A 22,190-nucleotide genomic window follows, 5' to 3' on the forward strand; every position below is an offset into this window, starting at 1 on the left:
GATGGTTGTGCTGGATCACTATGGCTTAATTTTCTTCCGAAATGCTCAGGGTTATACTACCATGAGACACGTCGTAAACATTTGGAGGGCCAGACTATAAACCAGACCCATTATGTCTCCCTGAATGAGTCTAGCTACAAGCTCATGATGGCTGCAGTAAGTTTTACTATAATTGCCTCTATGAAGAGAGATCACCCATACTATTAAAATAGAAAATGTCTTATGACTGGCATATGAATGCATTCTGAGATAAGAGAAAGATTAACATGATAGAGTCATTCTTACTGTATTCTAAATGTCTTGGTTATAAACACATGGTATAACGTACAAATCACTGATTCGTGGAACATAAAATATATATATAAAAAAATAATAATTATTATTTGGGATACATTTTGATATAGTAAAATATTGTATTTAAGATAATTTTGATAAAATGAAAGAGAAAATAAAAGGATTATTTGTGCTGAGAACATTCTAGCAATTATCTCTGAATAATATTAAAGCAGAATTGTTGCTACTTTCAAAACTAGTGACAGATGAAATGTTTTCAAACATGTTTTGTCATATGTCTCAAGAATCAGTGAAAATAATAGACAAAATATTCTGTGGTTGTGAATAAAAGCTTTGCAGCATGACACAGATCATAATTCAGAAAGAAAATGAAGTAAATAAATAAACAATTTCTGATTTAAATGAGTCCAGAAATCATCACTTCATGACTTCATGAGTAATTCCAGTGATTATAATGACGAGGGCTCCTGATGATATGCAATTAATGTCTGAAACAATAATCATGCTGGTGTTTTCTTCTCGGATGATACTTCCTCTGCAGCCACAAGCTGCTGCCTGCAACAGCGCTTGTATTTCACTAAACCTTGTCTGCCCACCTTCCTTTATATCAGCCAGAAAGTCAAGTGAAATTTATGTTTAAGTTAATTTGTTTTAATGTTTACATTTAAAACATTCATAAAAGGTTTACTAGGCCAATATTGAACCATTAAACAATGTATGTATTATTTAGTCTGTCTTTAAGATCAATACAAAGATCAACGAGCATTGAAAAGGCAAAAGAAAAGCAAAAATGTAATGGGTGCAACACAATATACAATATAATTATTTATCTATATATTATAAATAAGTCAATTTAACTAAAGAAAATGGTAAAATCTATAAATATTAAAATAAAAAAATAAAAATAAATTAAAAAGGAGGAAGTTACCTTTCTCCTGAAGCCATTCCTCTACGGGCCGGGCATATTTGAAAGGAATTTTCTTATTGGCCATTTGAATTCTCTCATTATCGCTGTTACCTTGGAAGTTTAAAAGACATATTTAAGAATCAATAATCACGGTTAAAATACTCATAATTACATTTCCTGTCAATATTTTATATTTTAAGTTATTTAAACACTTTTAGAAGAGTTTAGTTATGTAAATTTATGTCCTTTTTTTTTTTTTAAAGCTGTTTGTATTCGTAGTCAGTTAATTTTCTTTTTTTTTCTCCAGTAATGAAACACTATTTAAACTGCATGTCTACTCCATCTTGTCTCGTAATTATATCAATCAACACCAGAGTTGATAAAAACATATTTATAATAAATTGAATGAATGCCAGCAGATTAGCTGCCTGCGGTCAATCCATCTATCCATCAAAAGATGACAGCATACACTCTTTCATGCTTCACATACTTATAATTATATACACATTTATCTGCTGACTGCTAATGATGCCGGTCAATATTTACAATTTTTCACACAGAAAACCACATCAATAGTCATAATCATACAGCACCATTGACAAACAAGAACTAGACAGCAGCTGCTTCTGTTTTCCAAAGCCACGGAAATTATATAGTAGTGAAATCATGTTTGATGAATGAGCTGGAACCGATGGGATGCAAAAGCGAGGCGCGGGCCTCCACTCATTAGATGCGTCTGGGGATGTTTGTTTTAATGGCAAGCCCAAAGAGCCATGCTGATATTCCATGTGACTGTGGGCTCGTGGAGACGCAGCAGGAAGCTGATCAGAGGGGGTTCTGGATGTCATTTGAGGACAGGGGGCCGCAACGACGTGCTGCTATGACAATGACTTTGAGTGCTAAGGGTGGCACAACATTGCAGGATGTTGTGTGAGCCAAATTTCAGGACTCCAAGGAGGGGTGTACCAGGGGGCCAGCCTAAAGGGAGCCTCCATCATTGGCAGAGCTGTCTTCAGACAGCAGGAAGCACAACCAATACCCTCAAAACCCGGGAATTTGAGTCACACACTTCTGAGGCCCAACCGCTTGGAGGTAGAGGAATGTCAACTAACAAAACAAAACAAAAGTTTTATGTTGCACAAAAGGGAAGAATGAGTTCTGAGACAACTCTACTAGCAACTGTACCTTCTTTAGTGATATGCAGAAGACAGAATGTCATGCAGTACTGGAACAACAAGTAAATTAGGGCTGCATGACGTATCGGAATGTAGTTTACTGCAATATGACTTAATGCGATAGACATCGCAAAGGCTGTGATTTAGTTAAATAAATATATACCTACCCATTTCGAGTGAAAACAAATATACAGTATGTCATGCATATATTTATTTGATGGCATTCCATCAAAAAACCCTGATGGCTTAATGTTTACAAAAAAAAAGAAAAATAAATTAAGACATAAATATCAGTATTGTAATTTTACAGTGTACTATACAGAACTAAAACGTCAAATGAAATTAGAACTAAACCCATAAAAAAAATTAAATAATGTTTTACTAACTGATATTTTTAATTTTATGGTTCACTTTATAGTTACTGAAAAAACATTATGTAAAGCATGTGCCCAAGTGTGAACACCTGTTTTCCCTTTTTTATCATTTAGAGCTAAAAAGATGGTTCAGAACATGGAAAGAAGTCTTCAAAGTAAAAAGTAATTACATTTTCTTTCTTTCTTTCTTTTTTATTTTCTATGCAGATGCACTGCCCAACAAAATTACCCTAATCATTCTAGATTCAAAATATAGTTATTCAAGTCATCTGCTGGAAATTCCTGTTTTTTTATATTGCACTATTTATTGCAGAACAAAAATGACTGAAACAACAGTTTTATCCAGTATTGTGCAGCCACAGAGTAAATGACACACAAATGACACTGTCTCTTTAATGGGGTACTGTCGGAGTAACCCTAGTTAAAGCCACCCGTGTGACCTAACCTGCAATCCTTGTGTTACAAGTACAGACACTTAACCATGTGGCAGCACCGCAGACAGATGTTGCAGGTGTCTAGCAGGGGACGCAAACACTGGACGTGTGGGAGGGCAGTGGGACAAGAAGAGAGCAGATGGAGAGAACGAATGGGATGCTTATTATCAGATGAAAAGAGAGAGTACAGCCGACTGAGGCCATGACCTCTCTCAAATTCACACGCACCACACACATAGCTTTTTCCCCATTCCCTCCTATTATATTCCCAAGTCCCAAATTCAGTTTTACCCTGGTAAAGAATGTGTTGTGCTCTAAATAGATCCTCAAGAGAGGCATTGTCAACTGCTATCATTCTAAGCTCTGCTGAGGTGTTAGTGGTGGCACTACAGGGTAGTCTGGTGGAAACTCATTACAGATGGGCTCATCCAGAGCTTTGGCTCTGTTATAGACATCACAACACTGGATCCTAAAAATAAACCTCATATACAGACAGTTTAAAGGAATATTTAATCCAAAGATTACAATTCTGTCATCATGTACTCACCTGCAAGTTGTTTTCAAATCTGTTTTCTTGAAAAATAGTTGAAACAATAAAAGTAAATGGGGTCCAAAACAACATTGGGCCAGTATTTTTATCATGAAAGGGCACCTATTATGCAAAATCCACTTTTATATGGTGTTTGGACTTAAATGTGTGTTGGCAGTGTGTGAACACAACCACCCTACAATGATAAAAATCCACCCTCTCATTTTTTAAACCAAGTCAGTCTCACAAGGCCTTTTTGAGTCACATTGCGTCACATTGCATAGGGCCGGTGTTCTGACAAATAATGCTACCAATCAGATTATGCTACCAACACTGTATTTAGGGTTGGGGTAGGTGTACATGCTAATAAAGCCTCACACCTTATTAATATCATGCTGGAAGCAAAATCTGATTGGTAGCACTTTTCGCTATCGAATTATGCTACCATCTGTTTTAATGGGAGGTAGCAAAATCTGACAGGGTAGCACAAATCGTCAGAACACCGGGCCACGGAGTTGATTGACAGCTCTGCATTGCTATAGTTTCCGCCCTCCGCGGTTGTATGCTGTCCTCCATTTTTTCTGCGCTCGAGCAGCTGTAACATCAACAATGTCTCGCAAGCAATCCCGATGCTCTGTGTTTGGATGTAAGACTGAACATAAGTCTTAATTTTCTCCCAACATCTGAGCTGATGAGGACGCTGTGGATTACTTTCATTTTTCAAGGTAATGCGCCTCAAAATCTATCTAAATGCATGTATCACTCCAGACTCCTTTGTGAATGTCATGTCATTATAGTGCTTAGCATTTTAACTGTATTTGTGTGCGTACATTAAGTATTTTTTAACTGACTTGTGAGATTAGTTTGCACCGTTCGTAGCGCGAGATTCGTTCGGTAGTGTGGTCGCGCGGCTCGGTCCATTGATTTGTGTAAGATCGCGCTGTTTCGTCCCACTTTCATTGTATTTGACTTCCCATATGTATGGCTAAATATGTTGCTTCTTCCGGCTGTTTATTGCTGTAGATATGCAATGCAGAGAGACGTATATGTGACGCCCTTTTCTGGAGACGGGGCGGGAATATGCAGCTCATTTGCATTTAAAGCGATACACTCCAAAACAGCTCTTTTTTTAGACACACCCCAAAAATGACATTTTCCAGCTGTTATAATACATTACCTGTTGGGTATTTTGGGCTGAAACTACACAGACACATTCTGGGGACACCCAAGACCAATATTACATCTAGTAAAAAAGGGGCATAATAGGTGCCCTTTAACTAAAACTATTAAAATTATTTTTGTTAACTGAAATAAAGCTGAAAATAAATATTTACTAAATAAATATTAGATGAAAAAAACATGAATTGCTAAAATTGCTAAAACTGAAAGTATGAATTATAAAATAAGTAACATATGTTATATATTTAAAAAAAGGATAAGAATGAAAAAAGCACATAACAACATTACTAAAACAAATTAATAAAATACAATATAAATATTAAATGAAAAATTAATACTTAAAAATTTTTTTTTTTAAACTACAAATTTTACTAATTACTAAATTATTATTAATACTATTTTTAATTACTAAAATGACTAATACTGAAATTATGAATCAAGTAAGTTTTATTTAAAAAAAAATGACAAAGCACATAAAATTACTAAAACAAATGAATAAAATACAATAAAAATATTAAATAAAAAAACAAAATGACTAAATTTGACTAATTAATAAAAAAATATTTTTAATAGTACTTAAAATTAAATGAGTAACATTACTAAACCTAAAATAATGATACATTAATTAATATAAGTTACATTTAAAAAAGCACAACCAAATTACTAAAATAAAAACCAAAAATATTAAATAAAAGCTGATTCAAAAAATATGAAGTACTATAATAGTATATAAATAATTCTAAAGTAACACTGCATTGGACCCCATTTATTTTTATTACATAGACAAAAACACTGAGATCTATTTTAAAATATCTGAACTGTGGTGTGTGAGAGATGAAGGCTCAAGCTCAGCCTGAATTGTGCCCCAATTCTGTTTTCTTCTCTCCTTTTCATGCCTATCTAAGCATTACACAAACCAAATGATTTTATATTCAAAACCAAAAATGTAAAATATTTTAGGAGCTTTGTTGCCATTTTTCAGGACAGTGTGGTTAGGGATGGAGGACTGCCTGGTACATAGACATTTGTGGATTTGTGCTGCTTTGATCCAGCAGTACAGAGGGCATGACACCTTTTCTCACTCCTGAGAACATGAAAGGCTCTTTGAAAATGAAACAGCATTAGGAGGTGTTAACATGGCACAGGATCACACGCTGCGGGGGAGTTTTCCTCATACTGTGATTAAGTTTCACAAACACATACAAGAATGTGAGATATCTGTGCATTTGAATTCCCTTTAATTCTAAATTCAAGTAACCCTTAATGGCTCTGCGGTACCACGAGCGCATGCCAAAGAAACCCTAAACTGCTGCCACATTTAAAATGTATGAGATATTTAATAGAAATTGTTATATTTTTGTATAATTAGACGTGATAAGTGCGGCTCTCTCTCTGTGGAAAAGGCTGCTAATAACAACAACTCAAAATAATTCATGAGAACAACCGTGTGATTGTGAACATTCTCCCTTTGTAATCCAGCAGTGTTGTGTGCAGTTGTTCTTGCCACCGAGTGATAAATTGCTGCGGGATGCCATTGCTCGCTGAAAACAAATATAGCTTATTGCATGAAACCATTGGCCTTGCCAAGTATTATTTGAGCCTCCAAAAACAAAAAAGAAAAAATCTCCTCATAAACAGTACTGTGTTGTTTTTCACAGTGACAAATTGCTGTTTTGTGTCTTTTTTTTTTTAAAGAAAAATCATTGAGAGAAGGCAAAAAAAAACTCAACACGTTTTAGGGGTCTGATCCACTTACAGAAAAAAATGCATATATATGCCACTGAAATAGTTATCCAGTATTGTTATTATTAACTAAAACTAAAATTATGAAAAATAATTTTCATTAATTGAAAAAGCTGATATTAAATAAAAATCTAGATTTTAGATTAAAAAATTCAATGAAAATGGGAAATGTTGCCTTGGCAACTACTGAAAATAACATATGTTTAAGTACTAAAATTATCAAAACTAAAATTGAAATAAAAATAAAGATAAATAGAAATATTTAAAAAAATCTCAAAATTAATAATAATGGCAAAAGCACATAACATAAAAATGACTAAAACTAAAATTGAGTTAAAAATAAAATTAAAATTAAAAATAAAAGCTTATTCTAAATATGAATAAATACTATAACTGTGCACACTGTAAAAAAATCCAATTCACAAAATGTTGGAAGGGCAAAAATATTTAAGTTGAACTTATTTAGTTGCTTGTGCTTAGTTGAGAAGACATATTATATTAAGTCTGCACAAATATATTTTAAAAACAATAAATTAATAGTTATTTTTTAAATCTAGTCAGCATTCAGAACACCTGAATGTTTGACTGAACTAATAAAAACAAATCCATGCTGAGATCATTCCGCACGTGCACGAGCCTGAGTGACTTAGCGGGAGAAACAGCGCCGCCATCTTGTCAAGTTCACGCGTCAGGTAAGTCCCACTAAATACATTTTATTTTTTTAGACTAAATTTAACGAGAAAATCATGCAACATGTTTGATTTTTTTTTAGTGGATATTTAGAAAGTGTTTTATAAGTTGCATATCTGATGAAAAGTGGATGTTTAAGTGTATGTCAAGTTCAGGCGTCAGGTAAGTCAAGTGGCATTGAATAAATATTTGTACTTAGACTGAATTTATCAAAACGTATATTAAAAAGGTGTAAATGTTTTATTTAAAATGTATATATTTATACACATACGTACAACATATAAAAACATAGAATAAGCGTTGTATATGTCTGAGGGAAATTTAAGTTAAGGGAATGTGGTCTTTCACCTTGTTTAATCCATAAAACACTTACCCCCGGTTTCACAGACAAGGCTTAAGCCTAGTCCCAGACTAAAATGTAAGTCTGAGCTGTTTCTACTGAAAGAAACGTGCACTGATTGATCTTAAAATATATCAATGCCTTTGTTTTGTCCCAAGAGGGACACCAGTAATGTTTTTTGTAAGGCACATTTATAAAAAATTACTTAACCTAATAGCCTAATCCTGGCTTAGTCTAAGCCATGTCTGTGAAACCAGGCCTTAATGTCAAAAGCTGTTACTATAATGAATTTTAGCTAATTTTGGCGTGTTGTATGATATTTTTGTGTTTCCGTGACGTGAAAAGATATGAAGAGATTGCGCGGTCTTTCTCTCTTTTATAAGCCATTATGCTTAATACGACTAACGTTAACCGAAATCTATGAAACGTGTAACTTAATGTAAACCCCAGTAATGCGGCCATTTGAAGTTAACATGGGCGTGTTGAATGGGTTTTTGCGTGTGTAAACTAGGCCATTATATTGTGGACTGTTATATTTTTATATTATTTTTATGCTATTTAAGGAAGCCCTATAATATGAAATGTACATGTTCTATTACAAATCCAGTCAGCATCAATGCTCCCTGTTGTGCAATGGATTTGTGCCAAAAATGGTTGCAATTTCTGTTTCATCACAAATTTAATTAACTGATATTGATAAATTGAAAATGATTTAAAATGTACTTTTCTGTCGCCATCAGGGTGTGGCCAAAGGTTTCATTAGTGCTTTGTCATTAGTGCTTTGTCATCATTGCAAGATTTCAGATGCAACCCAGTCATTTCTTCCAATGGCCCAAACACTGCCATGTGACCAGACTGCAATACTGCAAATAAATAGTGTGTGTGTACTTTCAAAACTAGGAGTTTATTATTTTCATACCAGGTAATTTGTGTAAATGTTTAATTCTTACTACAATTATAATGTGCTTTATTGTTCTCAGTGGCATCTACGCTAATATTAGTCTGTTTCTTTCTTATTCCGAGATCCCCATAGCCACACAGATTCAGTCCGTATCCAGATCAGATGGTGGATCAGCACCTAGAGACGACCTCGACAGCTCTGAATATCAGCTAGATGAGCTCCAGAGACAGATCCCCCCCGAAGGCCTTGTTGGCCATCGGGACCACGAGAACCAGACAAGTCCTCTGCTCAATCTGACCTGTGTTGCAGCCTAGAATTAAACCATGCCATGCTGGTTTCCTCTGGCCCGCGACTGTACCTGGTTTATCCCAAGGTTTTCTACTCAATTTCTGTCACCGATAGAGTTTTGGCTCCTTGCTGCTGTCGCCTTTGGCTTGCTTATTTGGGCACACTTGGCTGATCGCACAGACATTATTGGAAGAGAGCTGAACTGGATGATGACATCACTGAATCACCAATGAACTGACTTTAGTTGGAAAAATGACTTGTTATTGTCCTCTTGCATTATTGACAAACTATTTTCCTGTTTGACTCTGTAAAGCTGCTTTGACACAATCAGTATTGTATAAAGTGCTTTGTAAATAAAGGTGACTTGACTTGATTTTATATACTGTAACACCTGGTAAATATATATATATATATTTTGACTTCTGCCTCATTTTAAAGATGTAATTGTGAACAGTAGTAACATTGGTAAATGTTTGTTTGGCTAGTTTAGTTTTTTAGTTCATAAACTGAAGTTTAAACTGAATTTTGCAGTTGTATTACAGATGTAATGTTTGTCAACTGGAGGTTTAAAGGGATAGTTCACCCAAAAATGAAATTTTGCTGTTAATTTAGTGACCCTTAGGCCATCCAAGATGTAGGTGACTTTTTTCCTTCATTCCTGTATGTTTAGTCTGTATGAAAAATGTTATAAATGGAGATTGTTATTAAATAAAGGCTATTATGTGTTGTTTTTAGTGATTGATAAACACCAGTTAATAATTTTGTTAAAATATAAAAATATATGAAATGTAACAACTAGTTCCCCAGCAATTTCTTATGATGCCCAAATAATAAATCTGGTAACACTTTACAATAAGGTTCATTAGGTAACTACATTAGTTAACATGAACTAATAATGAACTGCACTTATACAGCGTTTATTAATCTTTGTTAATGTTAATTTCAACATTTACTAACACATTATTAAAATCTTGTTAACATTAGTTAATGCACTGTGAACTAACATGAACTAACAATGAACATCTGTATTTTTATTAACTAACGTTAGTGAAGATTAGTAAATACAGTAACAAATGTATTGCTCATGGTTAGTTCATGTTAGTTTATACATTAACTAATGTTTAACTAATGAACCTTATTGTAAAGTGTTACCATAAATCTAAGTTGAGGTAACATAAAACACATGGAGTAAATGGTTACATTTTAATTGACATGCTGTAGTTTTTTAAATGTTTGACCAATTAAAACATTTTAGCTAAATTAACTATAAAACTAGTTCAGTAAAGGTTGAGCCAACTAAAAAATAACAATTCAGATAGCACTCTGAAGTCAGAAATTGACTGAACGTAAAATTTCGGTGGAACTAGTTACTAAATAATAATTTGTTGAAACAGCTTGAATTTTTTTACAGTGCATAAATAACACTGAAATACAATTTATTTATTATCAAAAAATACCACCAATTTTGTCAGACCAATATTTTTTTCATTCACAGAGTACAATAAATTTGGGAATGTGAATTAAATTAAAATCAACATGAAATCAAGCCTACTTTCATATTATATGTGCATACTGAATATTGTGTTTCTTTCACATACATTACATTATGGAAGTAAAAAGGGTTGCATAAAAAGGCACAAAATGTGGTATAGTCGGCATCATTTCCTCATTTCAAGCCAAAGGTAAATGAGCACTGAAAGATCCGAAAGTCTGCGGTCTCCTGCATGAAAACTTCAGTTCCCTTTCAGTCGGTCACTCTCGACGTCACGTCGGATGACAGCGTCCTTTTTCTGGCGGTGGGCGGACTGGTTTTACTGGTCACGGTGAGGAATTCCCCTCCAGGGATACCCAAGCCCACCGGCACTTCGATACCAGCGGAGCTCTCAAAAAGAGCAGGCTGGACCCTCCCGGGGGGTACCACCTGTTTCTTCCGAGGCTCCCCCCGACGATCGGATGTCGATTGCAGCATCGGAGGGTGAGCCAGAGCTTTCCTATTTCTGGGTCCCCAGAGGGGACGGGGGGTTGTGGACTGCGGGTACGCCTGTAGTTCCGTTGATGCCACTAGTGCTGTGTCTGGGAGCCTGGCTTGAGCTACCCATCCGTCTCGATGGCTCCTTCGAACCGTCAGGCTCGGCTATGCGATTCAGTCGCCCGGCATCCCCCCCAAGTTCAGTGGCATCCGCTTCACAACAGTGAAGGCGGCCGATGGTCCTGTCTTGCGGGTGGAGGGCGCAGTCCTGCTGGAGAAGGATGCGATAGAGCCGGTCCCTCCAGCCGATATGAAGACGGGGTTTTACAGCTCCTACTTCATTGTACCCAAGAAAGGCGGTGGGTTACGACCAATCTTGGACCTGCGTGTCTTGAACCGGGCCCTTCACCGGTTACCGTTCAAGATGTTGACGCAGGAACGCATCTTCGGGTGCATCCATCCCCGAGATTGGTTTGCAGCGGTCGAACTGAAGGATGCGTCCTTCATGTGTCGACCCTTCCACATCACAGACCATTGCTGTGGTTCGCATCCGAAGGACGAGCATATCAGTACGAGGTCCTGCCCTCCGGGGTGTCCCTGTTGCCCCATGTCTTCACGTAAGTTGCGGAGGTACCCCTTGTTCCCTTGAGAGAACAGAACATTCACAGTCTCAAATACCTCGTCTCAGGATCAGTTGTGCGAACACAGGGATTTGGTGCTCTCACACCTCAGCCTGTTGGGCCTTCGGGTCAACTGGGAAAAGAGCAAACTCTCCCCGATGCAGAGGATCTCTGCCATCTCAAAGCAGAGGATGGCCCACTGGATAGTGGATATGATCACCCTGGCTTATCAGGAGACCAGCTCTTTGTCTGTCACGGAGGCCGGCAGAAGGGGAATGCCATCTCAAAGCAGAGGATGGCCCACTGGATAGTGGATATGATCACCCTGGCTTATCAGGCACAGGGTGTGCCCTGCCCGTTCAGGTTGCGAGCTCACTCAACTAGAGGTGTTGCATCCTCCTGGGCGCTGGCTCGTGGTGCCTCGCTGACAGATATCGGTAGGGCTGCGGGCTGGGCGACCCCTAACACATTCGGAGTGAAGAACTAAATATGTCACTCTGTTCACACACTTAATACACCTTTAACTTTGACAAGGAGAAATTTGAAATTTAAAACACTCAACTCGTTGCCCCGGCCTCTGTCTAATTCTCCCTTTCCAGCCTTTTCTGTATTCTCTCCCTGAGCACTCTTCTTACTTGGCTTGTATCTCAATCGAAAGAGACTTTCTGCATATTATCTCACTACAAACACATCCCAAAATAAGAAATGTGACTCCAGAGGATCGTCCCTCAGTATCTGAGGAGACAATGAGAGTGGGAACGTTTATCCGACCATCCTTGGTGGTTTCATTTAATCGTGGGATTAGAAAGACAGCTCATATTGAAAGCTTATCTCTTTCCCCCTCTGGAGAGATTTATAAGGGCAACAGATTTTGTTTTTGATACGAGTAATTGTATTTGGTTCATAGGATACACAAGTGTCTATTTCGCACATACGAACCCCTGTCTTGAATCTTTTTTGCGATAAAAGGTTTCTTCTTTGTCAAAAATGCAATCTTGTCTTTTTGTTTTGAAAGATAATTGTCTTCTTGCATTGCAGTCGAGCCGCCCGGCTCCATCCGTGCTCAAAAAGACGAAGGATTGCTTATCATGAAATGTGTGCTGCTGACTACTATGGGACTCGATCAGATTGTAGAAGATGGTCAGGTCTAGGGTTGCACGATAAATCGCATGCGATATTTAATGCGCATATTGTCAGTAAAGCCGATTCTGTAATCAGCGGTAAATATCCATCACGTGCGGGCTTTCACATGGAGCAGCATTTACTACACAGAGCCGTTGTTCACTGACAAGCTGCGCAAAACCACGATCATGTTTTACGCATGTTTTGCACAGCCCTAGTCAGGTCTTTGTAGATGTTATGTTGCTCCTGAGATGCTCGATAACATTTTTTCCTCCTATTTTAACAGGAGGTTTCTGAAGAATTCCGAACTGCCTTCTGGTAAGACATGCTCAAGGAAGAAAGAAAAACATTTGGTCAGCTTATGTGAGTCATATGAAAAAAAAGAGAATTAAACTCATTCATATTAAACAGGGTTGCACAAATAAACAGAGGATAATGGAGACAAGCAAAAGCAGACAGAGCAGGTGGGACTTTTTTTACTGCAATTTACTGCATCAGGAATAAGCTGACCTTAGAATCAGAACTCAGTCTCGAGAGGGAAAAAGCCCTGTATAATGCTTTAACAAAAGAAAGGATATGCAACCTTACAGAGAGGTTACAAAAACAACTTGGATTTTCGGTCAAAAACATCATGTACGTCATCCAGACATTAGCATTAAGGTGGCACGACATGTTATGCGTGCTTGCAGAACATGCTGATTTAGAAGTCATTGAACTGAAATGGTGTTCCTGAAGCAGGGCACCATGGGACCATAAAGCATAATTTCTGAGCTTGCTTCAGCAACTACAGGGATGACACAGCATGGGGTAACCACATATGATTACACCTGTGAGCTCAATCTCTGCACAATCACACATAATAGGGTGCTGTAACTGCCATTTATGAAAAAATGGCTTCACACTTAACATATTCAAACAAATTGGCAAAGAATTTAAAATGACTTTTCAAAAGTAGAATAAAAAAGGGGAATACACATACACACACACACACACACACACACACTTCAATTATCGAAAGAATATGTTTCACTGTAAAAATGATAAAAAAGTGTTTATTGGAATATGTTAATTAGGTTTTTTAAAATTAGTTTGCTTTAAAATTTTAAGTTTAATTCAATGTGTTACAGTTTCTTTGTTGTAAAATTTACCAGCAATTTCTGAGTGAAAAATATTTCACAGTAAATCCTATACCAGATTTTTACAGTGTGGAAATAAAAAAATGCAGTTGCACAGTATGAACTTATTCTATTCAAAAAAAAATATGAATAAATGAATGCATTGAACTATTGCACCATATCTGCATGGAGTATTACAGTGCAGAAAAAAAACTATATATTTTACAAAAATTTACAATCAAGTCTAACCAGCAAGCTGCACCAATATAAGATTGTGCTTTGTACATACAGTATACATTAAGTCATAATCCTTCTTTTACATGCAAACAGGCTTTTTAATGCAAATTAAGCTTCTTTAGATTGTGCTTTATTACATATTAAATATAGATTGCACTTTAAAGAAATACAAAGCAGACAAATAATCATGTATCAGAATAGTACTTTTTAGCAGTGTAAATCAAGAGCATCATGGTGAATGAAGTGAACCTGGACTAACAGTTTTCAGCAGGGTGAGCGACAAAATATGTGAAATGAGAGAACCAACCTCGCTGATGGTACAAAAATGATATGGTGATTTGACTAAAGTATGGTGGTCTGAACCACTGTCAGTGCAATAGCAGAATAGCAGCGCCCATCGCATATAATCGTCTACCATTTTTCCCACTGTCATTCGCTATTACCCAGCCTGGGTCCTGGAACTGCCAAAGCAGCCACAGGGACATCAAAAAGCCTCTGCACAGCCATAAAGAAAGAAGTCATCTTCTTCTCAACACACACACACACATAAAGATGCAGACACGGACACACACCGTCAAACCATCATATTGCACACACGTGTGTCAAAAATGATATAGCATCCCCTCCGTGTTCCTTGTCGTAACCCCTGTCCCACGAATACGCTTGTCTCTTGAACATAGCATCAAGCTGCCATCTGATTGACACACTCTGACATTTCCTGCCAAACTGCAGGGGTGTGTGGGACAGTTTAGGGCTGCAGCCAGAGTGATAAAGATTAAATTTGCTTTTGCTCTATTTTGGTAAGGAAAAGACGATTTTTCAGTTTCCCTCGCCTCTACCATGCAGGTTATTTTATTTTCTATTTTGGTTTAACGAAAAAATGTGGTGCCAGTATTAAAATTGTATACTTTTATAACTAACTAAATAAAGAAATAGCATTAAATACAAACTAAAAACAAATATAACTGTAGATACTTCAAAATAATCTAGGCATATCAACACTATGATGTATTAAATCTAATGTAGTTTTTAAATACTTGAATTATTAAGGACTATTAAATTATTAGTATTTTTAAAAATTGAGTGAGTTTCAGATGATAGCAAAGGTAATATAGTGTAAAAAATAGAAAAAATATATGTAAAATACCTAAAATATTTGTAAAATATTTACAAATGTGTAAATAAAAAGATTAAAATTAATAAAATAATAAACAGGTATTAATACAATATCAGCATATAAAATTATGTTATAATAAATTAAAAAGGTAATGTAGATCTAAAAAACAGAAATAGGTATGAATATTTAAATACCAATATCAACCAATACTGCTAAATTTAAACATCCCCAATATTGGATGATAAGTGTTGTGGTTGCCTCTAATATATAGGCTAAAATACAAATATGAAAACGACAGCAGTACAGTCAGGCTTAAGACCTCATCTTACCTGAGGCTGACTAGCAGAGTTGGAATCAAAGGACTAAACTACAAATCTCTTTGGATATCACCTGAGCTTCTTGAGAAGTTCACTCTGTGAAGGATAGGATTCGGCAGAGGAATTAATCCTCCTTCTATTTATTACCCTTTAAAATGCCCGCTAAATGCAAAAAGTCATTAAATCTATTATATTTCACATGTAAGCGTGATCCCATGGCATCAGTGAGGTGACATGCTGCCAGCACTGAAACCTGGTGGGAGTTGTTAAAAATCACTATCTTCAACTGAATTAAACAGCTGTATTTTAATCAGAATCATTCTAAACACCTGTTGTAAAGGGTTATAATAGATCTTGTGCAACACTATTCGATACTCTTTGTGTCTGAATACGGTTAGCATATCAGTGACAACGTGAGATAATTCTTCACAAGACTTAGTATCTGTGGTTTTCTAAATATAACGTTTTATAGCTTGCAGTTGTTAGTCCAAGGTATACAGTTCCTTGAAAAGAAGTTGCTTATCTGGCTCTTGCAGTGAGTTAGAAAACTATATTTCCACTCCTTAAGTCCATTATATGGTGGGAACGAGAGAAGATTGTGCTGATTTTCAACTCCAGATTGCCAGCTACAGCCTAAATAATAGACACTGTTGAATTTCCCTTCAGCATTTTCTGGAAAAATCCAAGCAAATCCAGCAAAAAAAAAAGCAACCTACAATGCCTACAACTGACGAGTCTTATGCTTACTCATATTTGTTAGCCATTACTGGAGGGTGTGCGAATTGTATAAGGACATGTGGCGGCACTTGGCTCGGTATTTCGAGTAAAGTGAATGGACAAGCGCAGCACAATTTATTCTCAAAGCAAAGTTCTCTGAGTATTCTGCACATGGCCTCGGGTTACGTTGTAATGACAGTCATAAGCTTTAGGTGACCGCGCTTGTGGCCCTGTAGACATCTCTGCTTGACCTCTAGGGACCCGTGGGAGATAAATAGGCAAAGACGCAACGAGCTAACTTGCCCTTGCTATTTGTATGTGCTTAGCGCAGCAAGGTATGGTGTAATAACTTGGCAAAAGCACAGCTCTGGAACCGATGTGGCAAAACTATTAGGCATTAGTTCTTTGACGCATTAAGAAAATAAAGCACAGATGTTGAGCGTGGTTCAGCACTCTCCATGGGTCTTCAAGAACCTGCTTCATTTAGCCTGTAAATTAAATAAAGGATAGCATGGCAGCGCACCAAAAACTCACAATATCACTTGAGAACTGCAGCTCCATCAAAGAGACCAAATATATTTCTTCATCAGCGTCCTGACAAGATTGAATTGAGAAATCAAACATTACAAGGAAATCAGTGCCAAAGCAAAGAGCAGCCTGCCATGAGGGGACATCTGTCTTCAAGCATAATCATATTCTATTTGCAGGTGGCCATCTGAATATATAAATATTTTATTATCAGGTTGAAACTTTGGCAGAGAAAGTACATTTTGCTGACATTTATATAGAAGTGTTATACCACCATGCCACCTATAAATCTCAGTGATATATTTCCCCAGCTCTTATGTGAGTCTGCTGCAAATGCCCATGTTGGCAAAAATGAAACTTTAGACCTAAAACAGGCAGGCGCTGACTTCTGTATAATGCATCCATATGAACAGCACGGCGACACGCTACTGCATATATTTGTCATGCCTAATATAATTCATATAAATGGCAGACTGATAAATGGGTGCATTAGTAGAGTTGGCCACATAAAATGGGTTTATTCAGCGCCGACAGGAACACAAACTGATGCCCTTAGATGCTCAAACAGAAAAAATGGACACGCTGGTGTAATGAACAAGACAAAGTACTCTTATTACGAAAGTATGCATTGTTTAGAATTTCTTATAATTTTGATGAGAATGTTTGCTCGGTAAGGATAATGCTCAACAAAGCGTGTCTCTTGTGTGTGACCCAGCTGAGGAGACAAGTGGAGGAAGTTTGCGTTGTATAATCTCTCCTTAATACTCTCACGAAATGAACTGTACTCCATGTACCTGCATTATAGAAAAGATCCAACTGATAGCGCATTACTCTAATGCTATCCAAGTAAATCACTGTGACGACTTCCCTTTAAATGATTTTGTACTAATCTTGATTTTTATATATAAAGTCATGACAACCTTAGAGGTTCCAGACTTCTCGACCTTCTCCAATTTATCCAATCATGCTAAATGGAGTAAAATATGAACTTAGAGGAACTGGCTGTGTCATGATTTCCCCCCTTTGCTCTGGCTTTTAACTGAGAAGAGATGTAATACTAGATATGGTAAGAAAATGATAAAATGGAAAGATCACACCTGAGGGGAAGGAACCAGGTTTGGTGTCGTTAAATTATGGCATCAAGTTGAACTTGAAAAAACAGTGACATGCAGCAAAATCACAGCCATTTAGAAGGTATTTAATATTTAATATTCATTTATTAATATTAGCTTTTACTGTGGATGGGGCTGTAAAGTGTGATGCTGCATAAACTCACATTTACACTACTGTTCAAAAGTTTGGGTTGGCTCCATTTAAATCGGTAATACTATGAAAAAGTAACTATTTTCTATTTTAATCGATTTTAAAATGTAATTTATTCCTGTGATGGTAAAACTGAATTTTCAGCAGCCATTGCTCCAGTCTTCAGTGTCACATAATCCTTCAGAAATCATTCTAATATGCTGATTTGCTGCTCAAGAAACATTTCTTATTATTATCAATGTTGAAAACAGTTGTGCTACTTAACATTTTCATGGAAACTGATATATTCTTTTTAGGATTCTTTGAAGAATAGAAAGTTCAAAAGAACAGCATTTTTTTAAAATCAGTACTCTTTTGTAACATTATAAATGTCTTTACTGTCACTTTTGACCGATTTAATGCATCCTTGCTTAATAAAAGTATTAAATGCTTTAAAAAAAAATCTAAATCTTGATGATCCCAATCGTTTGAACGCTAGTGTAGATGGAAGAGATATACACAGCTGATGTGACATGCTGAAATATAATGTTTGGAAATTGCAGTCTTTCCCTTTTCATTAGATAAGAGCTGTGCTTGCATGCCTAGGAAATAGCAGAGGCGTTATTAAGATGGCTGCAGAGTGAACTAACTTGCATTCAAGGGACGTTGCTGGTACATGATTTTCCTTTATACACTTTAACTAATTTCTTAGAAGCAATAAAAAAATAACAGCAAAAAATAATATAATACTAGATTTGTGAAAAACCTACTGTATACTACCGTTCAGAACCTTGGGGTCATTGCGAATAAATTAATATTTTATTCATCAAGGATGCATTAAAATGATCCAAAGTGACCTTTAAGACATTTATATATGTATATATATATATATATATATATATATTTTTTTTTACAAAATTTCTATTTCTATTTCAAATACTTTCCGTTTTTTCATACTTTCAACTCATTTAAAAATCCTGAATCACAGTTTCAACAAAATTATAATAATAATTATAAATCGGCATATTAGAATGATTTCTGAAGGATCATGTGACACTGAAGACTGGAGTAATGATGCTGAAGATTCAGCTTTGCCATCACAGGAATGAATTACTAATTAAAATATATATATGAAAAAAAAATAAAAAGGATAAATAAAATTAAAAAGTAAACTTGTCAGCTACTTCCACACCATGTCCAATGCTTTCCACAGAAACCCACACAGCAGTGCAGCAAAAAATAATGCCATTATTTTCCAGCCACGGAAGAATAAAACAACAACATCTAATTGACAATTAAATGTAATTTAGGAAAATAGGAGAGGCTACAAATGTACTGTTTGTTGGTATTGTTGTGACTGAGGCTCACATGATGCTAAATGAAAGTACACTGCACAGTCACTGGGGAGACAAAGTGACTTTAGAAATAGCTCGAAAGCAGTTGCTGTCCAGTTCTGTGCGTTGTCCATACATCTTCTTGATGTCATAAGCCAAAGGTTGAAGCGGTCGGTGAGAGGTCTTACCTGAGGGGAAGTGCTCATTGATGGCCCAGTTGTCCACCTGAAGGGTAGCATTGCCCCCATTTCGGGTGAAGCGCACTACATGGTACTTGCCGTCATTTACAGTGGTGCTGCTCTCCTGAACAGTAATGTCAGACGTTCCGATGTTGAATGTGACTCCAATTTTGCCTTGTTCCTGAAAAGGATGAGAAAAACATCAGTTTTGTCCACAACATCTACATTAACAACAAACACATGGGATGAATTCAGGTACATTTTGTGACTTTCTGCCATTCAGTTTCACCTTATGTATTTTTCCTGTATTTGCCTCAATGAAGAGATGCATTTATTCTGTGTTGATTATTTTTTAATGACGCAGTTGCCCTTGAAATCTGTCACCTCTTGCTTTGCTTTTGTTCTAGCAGGATCCTGAATAATCTATTAGCATTAGTGACCCCTGATAAACTTGTCCGCTTGATGAAAAGTATTCATCAGCCATTAGCACTCTCCATCTTTGGAGGTGAAGAATCTGGCTCATTGATTTACATAATGCAGTGAAAGTGGACTAAATCAATAGCATTAGCTAAAATAGAGAAAGAGATAAGAATGATTAATGGAACAGGAAGGTGTGCAGTGTTTGCCCTCGTGGATCCAAGAGGCTGTGTGCAAATGTAGCTGCAAAGATTCCCACTATAAATTAATTAGCACAGCCTCAATGAGCATCGGTGGAGCAGGAAGCATTGAGGAAATGTTTCATCCATCGTCAATGTCATGAATTAACTATATGTTTTGAAAGTGTCTGCTGGAAACCAACCTAAGCTGGTTTGGGTTTTGGGCCCTTGTCAGTTGCTCAGACCGGCTAAATCAGCATTAACCATTTTTTTTCTTCTCTGCAACCGTTTCATCCTCTCTAACGCACTCTCTCTACCCCCCTCCTGAGCCCTGTGGGTTGCATGGATATATTTTATGGTTATGTTAAACCGAATCTGGTGTTGTTCTTATCTCTTGCAGCATGGAAAATGATGACAGATGATAAATTGCATCAAGGGAGATGTTTATCACCACAGAGTGCATTTATCACAGAAAAATCTCCCTGAGAGAAATCTGGGCCAGTTCTCTCAAGTTCATTTGGAAGACTTTCCCAAAGACCGGAATGCTGTGTAAATTCTTCTCTGTGATTAACCCTAATGTTTTATTGATATTGACTTTTTAATTATACAAAATTGACGTTAAATTGACATCCATAATAATTATTATTACAAATAATTGTTTTCTTTATGTTCCACTTCATGCCATGCCTCCTTTAACTATAGCAAATGGCCTCTTGTAGGTTATGACTATGTTATTGTGTGTTTATTTATTTATGTATTTAATGGATAGATATGCATAAGCTTGTCAATGTGTGGTATAGTTTTAATTAAGTGTTTCTGTTCAATGATTCTTCAAGTCCCTTGAGACTGTCTTTATGGAGGAAGGAGGATTGTATATTACTGTAACCCGGCCTTTCTTCCTGCATGAAAAGCTACAGAAAACATATCTCTGCCCTCTTATAAAATATTAATGAGTTGAAAATGAGTCAAAACACATAAAGAGCACTTTGCTAAATCTGTTTCCACAGACTTACACATACATACACACACACAGTGCTATGAAATATCTAACCGCCCTGTTACTTTTCACTTTGTGAAAGCCTCTTGCTGCTGTATTACTTGTTTGATCACAGAAACACTCTTTTACATTTAGCATCAAAGGGTTTATAAGTGTCTCACTCTTGCACTCTCTTTCATACATCCATCTCATCCCCCTTCCACGTTCCAATTCCAATACTGTAACGCCTTCGTATCCAGGAGGGTAAAAGGACGAATAAACTCTTGGTTTTTGAGCAAGTGATACATGAAAGGAAATAGTCTGCCACGCACACACACTATATTGAGCGTCGTGTCAGCGTTGCATACAGGAAGAGGGAGGAAATACAGAACAAGCTCGGTGCAATTTTTCTGTTATGGGTCAATGGCAAATAAAGATGGTCAAGATCAATGAAAAGAAGAAATGTTATCTTTTCATTCATGTTGGCTTTTGTTTTGAAAGAAAGTAAGAAAGAAAATGAATGACTAAATATGTAGAGTAGTATCACCATCAAGTAACAAACCTTTTTCTTGAATACACTTTATCATTATTTTCAAAAAATGATTCAAGGTAAAAACAAATACTGTATTTTTTTTAATGATCTTGAATCATTATTATTATAATGAATCATTAAAGTTTTTTGGGCTACTCAATTTCACCTGAAATAACCAATAAATAAATAACTCAGTTAATTAATAAAAAAAAAAAAATAATAATAATAAATAAATAAATAAAACATGACACATAGTCATGCATGTTTTATGATTTTCTTGTTTCATTACACCAAAATGGGTTCATGCACATTATGCTAATATACATTTTTTAATAAAAAAAAAGTTGGTTTTATTTTAATCATCATCAATTCCAGGGCTTATTTCTTTAATACAATTTCCAAACCTCCTACAATTTTTTATTTAATTAATTTCAATAATCCTGAACTTTAAATACAAGGCTGAATGCCACTTAATACTTTTGGATGATGCTTTTAGGACATTATTGAAAAGTACCCAGCCAAATATACAACTCTGCTGCAGGCACAGTGTAAAATGATTGCCACGTCCAATTACTCATTGTGTATTTGAAGTGTAATAGGACATGGGAAAAAAACAACAACAACACTGATTGCCAGAATAAGTTTGAAACAATGGGCCACATAATGATTTTGCAAGCAGAAAAACTAAACAAATAAAATTAGACAAAAAATAGATGGCAAGAAAGCCTGTTCCTT

General features: G+C 36.2%; 1 protein-coding gene across 2 annotated transcripts in view; it reads right to left on the bottom strand.

Moving 5' to 3' along the window:
* The window catches only part of nrxn3a (neurexin 3a), a 316,731-nt gene that overhangs the window by 34,797 nt on the left and 259,744 nt on the right, over positions 1–22,190 (bottom strand). For both annotated transcript variants that reach the window (XM_016269700.1, XM_016269699.1), the window contains 2 exons: positions 19,361–19,532; positions 1,223–1,312 (listed from right to left, as the gene is read on the bottom strand). In XM_016269700.1, coding sequence (XP_016125186.1) covers positions 1,223–1,312; positions 19,361–19,532 — 262 coding nt within the window. The remainder of the gene's footprint in view (positions 1–1,222; positions 1,313–19,360; positions 19,533–22,190) is intronic.

The sequence above is a fragment of the Sinocyclocheilus grahami genome, unplaced genomic scaffold, assembly GCF_001515645.1.
Source record: "Sinocyclocheilus grahami isolate Dianchi unplaced genomic scaffold, SAMN03320097.WGS_v1.1 scaffold54.1, whole genome shotgun sequence".
NCBI classification, from domain to species: Eukaryota; Metazoa; Chordata; class Actinopteri; order Cypriniformes; family Cyprinidae; genus Sinocyclocheilus; species Sinocyclocheilus grahami.